This window comes from Priapulus caudatus, unplaced genomic scaffold (assembly GCF_000485595.1).
Source record: "Priapulus caudatus unplaced genomic scaffold, Priapulus_caudatus-5.0.1 Scaffold129, whole genome shotgun sequence".
NCBI classification, from domain to species: Eukaryota; Metazoa; Priapulida; class Priapulimorpha; order Priapulimorphida; family Priapulidae; genus Priapulus; species Priapulus caudatus.
Window position 1 is genome coordinate 312 of NW_014577190.1, and position 4,846 is coordinate 5,157.

The 4,846-nt window shown below is 41.7% G+C and overlaps 1 protein-coding gene across 1 annotated transcript; it reads right to left on the minus strand.

The window, feature by feature from the left end:
* Positions 1-1,155: 1,155 nt before the first annotated feature.
* Positions 1,156-3,223, minus strand: LOC106805838. The gene is made up of 2 exons (XM_014807596.1): positions 2,996-3,223; positions 1,156-2,487 (listed from the first exon to the last, which is right to left on the minus strand). The coding sequence occupies exon 2, from the start codon at positions 2,413-2,415 to the stop codon at positions 1,738-1,740; it is 678 nt and encodes a 225-aa protein (XP_014663082.1). The 5' UTR covers positions 2,416-2,487; positions 2,996-3,223; the 3' UTR covers positions 1,156-1,737.
* Positions 3,224-4,846: the final 1,623 nt, after the last annotated feature.

Here is a 4,846-nt window from a genome sequence, read left to right on the forward strand (position 1 = left end):
CCCATTCTCTCGTCAAGGCCGCCACATAGGCTAGCCGCGGCACATGCTGCCAGTGCTTACCGAGCAATGCAATGGGAAATAGACTCAGGCATCAATATCTGCCTTATAAACTGAGATTGTTCATGCAGAACAGTATATTTATAAACATACGTATATATATCAGTGAATTTGTGTTTCTCGGACGCGCTTTTTTTCGCAAAACCCCCAAAAATTTTTGGTGGCTACTTTTTCATTTCCAGGGCTCTTTTTTCACGGCTTCCAGTGTCGACTTTTTTCCCAGGTTCTGTTTCCGTAAGAATATACACACAGAGCACAGTAGCTGAATACACCACTCGCCCGGGCTGTGCGTCTCGCTAACACAACACACACTACGTCACACACACACCCACACACACACACACACAACACACACACACACACACACACACAACACACACAACACACACTGACACTCACATCACACACACACACACACATACACACACACAGACACACCACAACACCACACTGACACTCACACACACACACACACATAACACACACATACACACACAAACACATACACACACACACGACACACACACACACACACACACACACACACACACACACACACACACACACCACACACACATCTACCCACCAATCTAGCAAGCTGCTACAGACAAAACAAAAGAACATTCAGTCAATATTCAAGACAGTTATTTATCAGACTGACAGACTAACATGATAATCACAACTCACAAGTCACAACCACAAATGTACCTTGAATAATGAATACATCACAGGTTCAGCTAAACACAGAACTCCAAACAAACTGGTTATCCGTTAACAGTGACTGACAAGAGGCAAAAATCTACTAATCTTGTAATTTAGAATTTATAGAAAGAATATAGTTTCTCATGTTTTGGCACCATTAAACAACTGAGTGGCAAGTTAGAAACTGGCAGTCAGCAAGATAAACAGATATGAGTATGACAGTAAGTAAACCTTTCCTTTTATATTACTTGATAATATGATTACTTCTAGCTAATTAATAATTATATCCCTACCAATGACTGATATTGGTAGTTCAGACCTCCAAGTCCTCCATTATCAATGTTGTAACTAGTAGAGTAACAAGTATTACTCTTACTCTACTACTGTCTCTTTTTCCTGATTATCTTAATCAGTCAGTGTTCAGATTATCTTAATGAGTCAGTGTTCTCTTCTTCCTGATAAACTTAATGAGTCAGTGGTTAGACTTTGTTCCTTTCAGTCCAGTAGTGTTCTCTACATCCTCATCTTAATCTGTGTTTTCACTTTCTTCTTCCAGATCGACGGATGGCTCTCCATCCTCAGATGCCTCTTCATCCTCAGCATCAGCGGCAGCGAGTCTGGGGCCATATGTCTCCAAACAGTGACGCCTGCTCTGCTTTCCTGCTTTAACCCATTTGGTTACTGCCGAGCTAGAGCGGTACACTTCCTCCGATGGCCCCTCTAAAGATATCATCATGAGGTCATCTAGGGTTGAAGTATGTAGCTTCACCCTTCAGTCGGTTTTGATCCGATTCATCAGTGAGAAACCTCGTTCAACAGTTGCTGTAGCGAGTGGCAAGACTTGCAAGATCTCTATGACATGAAAAACGTTTGTGAAGTCATTCTGCCTGTTGAGGAATAAAGTTCCCCAGAACTTCTTCCATGATACTCCAGGTTTGTAGTAGATGTGGAGAACCTTCTTCAGACGGAGCCACTCTGCTATAGCTGCATCAGGATTACAGCCATTTGCCACAAGGGCAGCCTCGAAGTGATCCTCACGTCGTCATCAACCTTACAGCCCAAGTCCTTCAGGTCCTCCGGCCAGGTCTTAGGATTCAGTGACTGGACTGCTGACAAGAGCTCATCATCCCTGAAAGTGGAAAACCTCTGCTCCAGGCAGTTGATGAGTGGCTGGATGTGATGTGGTCGAGAAGCAAGAAACTGAGCATGTCCAGTTTCAAATCCAGTCAAAGCAAGACTGCGGTAGCTTCCTTCACTGCACTGCCTCTTCACAGACTGAAGCTTGGGTCCATGCTTGTTGCACATGTCATGAAGAATCTCTTCTGTTGTTCTTACCACTTCTATCACATCAGCTAGGCAAATGTCCTCTTTCTGAAACACAAGGGACACTTGCGAAGGTTCCTGCAAAATGTCAATGTACATGGCCATGTACAGCACAAACTTGTAGGAGCACATCTTTTTCACCATGCCCCTAGCTTTGACAGCATCTTCTTTCCTGACGTCGCTTCTCTGCTCACTTCCGATCTTCGTAAAATGTGCTGCCACCGCAACGTAGTTCCTCTCCAGGGCCTGGAGATCCCTTTGCTTGTGGTCAACCCACCTGGTTCCATCAGTGCGGGTTGGCCTGATGATGCTTTCATCCAAGAGCTCCACCATTGCTGTTAGCTCTCTAAGACGCTTTGGATATCTTCGATAAATCGCAGACTACATCGTCAAGAAAGCATCAATCTGAAGAAAAAAAACAGGAGAAAAGGAATTTTGGGAAATATGTTAGATCTTTAACAATTACACCATGGATTCAGTAATAAAATTTGCTACATATTATATTCAACATGTGTTTACTTAAAAAAGTAGATTTTCTTTCTCAAATTATTTGATTAAATAGTTAAAAAGGAAACTTAAAAAATGATATATGGCGATGAGATCAATGTCATATCAAATTGGGAAGGAAAACAAATGATTATATTGATTAATAATTATTCCCTTTCTAATTTTTAAAACCATAACTTTAATATGCTTAAAATTACACATTTTAAAATTTCTCCCCTATACTAATTAGTAAGGAACACTAGCTTGTGTGATGTTGATGTGCGATGTGTGATGTCAGTGAAATGGTATGTATTTTTTAAATACACATTGTGAGTAAAAAAAAAAATAGAAAGTCAATGCTGTGAGACTGACATATCTGACCAACAGAAATAAAATGCTACTTGAAAATTAGTGCTGTATATCTAACATCTTTAGTGAAGAATGTGCCCATGAAGGCATCCTTGGCTGATAAGTCTAGTCTATGGGCGATACAATGGACCCCCATAAGCCATGGCATTTCCGTTTGAAGCTGAGAGATAACGCCTTCCCTGCAGCCAAAGTTCACACTGGCACCATCCGCGCTGACCCCCACAATATTCTTCTTCATGTCCAAGATGGTGGAAGAATAAGTTGTCAATGGCATCCAGTACCCCTTCAGCTCTAGCATTGCTAACATCCTTAATGCTGAAATAACAAATCAAAAGATTAAACAGAATTTTAAAATTATTAATTTTAAAATTTTAAAATTAGTTTTAAGAATTGCATTGATTATTCATCATGATATGTTCTATGATCAGGACACAAAATGTAATTTAGAAATAGCATGTACTGATGTCATATATCTGAGCATGAAAATGAAAGTTATTCTACTAGTCGGTGACTAATCCGTGACTAGTGTGGAGTTTTGGTTTTTGCAGGCCACTTTTTTCTCCTCTTAGCAGCATCTTACTCAATCTCATCTTTTTCTGGGGTGTCTGTAAGAATTCTGGTTCTCCCTGGTTTTCTACCAGCCTTTCTCTTTCTTTGTTCAGCTTTTTTCTGGAGTGATGACCAGCAATAGGAGTTGAGGCGATAGGACCAACAATAGGAGTCAACTGCTTCAGCTGCAAGGGGTCGGTCGGTGACATCTGAGGGCAAATACTCGTCATCTCCAAAAATGTTACGGTCAAAGGGGGTAGACGCCACTAACCCTGAAACCAGACTGGTTGTTGGTGGGTATCATGGCCCTAGGAAACGCCTTTCTTACCAGAGCTGGAATATCATAAATTGTCATCGTCTTCCCCTTGTTTTCGGTAATCCATCCATCACAAGCTGAATTGTAGTACCTCTTAAAGGGGCCAAACTCAGACCTGTCTAACGGCTGCAATTTAATAGAACAGTGTGGGGAACGAAAGCATCACTATGCCATTTTCTTTTGCATAATCCAGTGCCTCAATGCTGATATGGAAGTCATGATTGTCCAGAAGTAATAAAACCTAGTTATCAGGAGAACAACGGACATGTGCGACAAAGTGTTTCATGAACTGAAGGAAGTGGAACTCAGTCACGCATCCTGGTGGATGAGCTGCACCAACTGTGCCAGGTGGTGCTCCATTAATGAAGTGATCCTTGAAGTGAACACGAGGAAATATAATCATTGGGGGGACAGTATTTCCTGTTGCACTAACAGCACAACACAGGGTGACCAGTTGCCCTCTCTCTGCGGAAACAATTGCACCAACTTGTTTGACATCAGTCTTTGCAATTACTTTCAGGCTTTTGGACGGTAGTACATCCAGTTTCGTCCAAGTTCGAGATCTTTTCTGGGGTGAAACCTTTCTTCCGATAACCAACTGCAGGTTATCGAAGAATTTGCCAACATTGTGCTTATTAAAACTAGTGGCACGACTCAGGGATGTTGCCTCAGGGCTCTCAAAGAAATCTCTGCATGTCTCTTCATGAATCCTTGTAGTCAGTCCTTACCAGCTTTCTCGTTCTCAATTCATGATGGTGGCATTTCCACACCTAGTCTATTGGCATACGCATCAGCTAGTTTTCTAGTTTCATCCATGGATAATCCATAATACAATCCAGAAGCCTTTAGGAGGTAATTGACAAGCAAGTTTTCCTGCTCAGCATTAAACACAGCACGATTGTTGAAATATCCGACGCGTGGTATGGCCACATTAGCGTTTGGAACATTGTCCAGAATGTCCTGGTTATTTGCATTGCCGTGATTGTCGGCATTGTTCTGGTTATCAACATTGTTACTGTTATTGAGACGATCCTTCTCGCCACG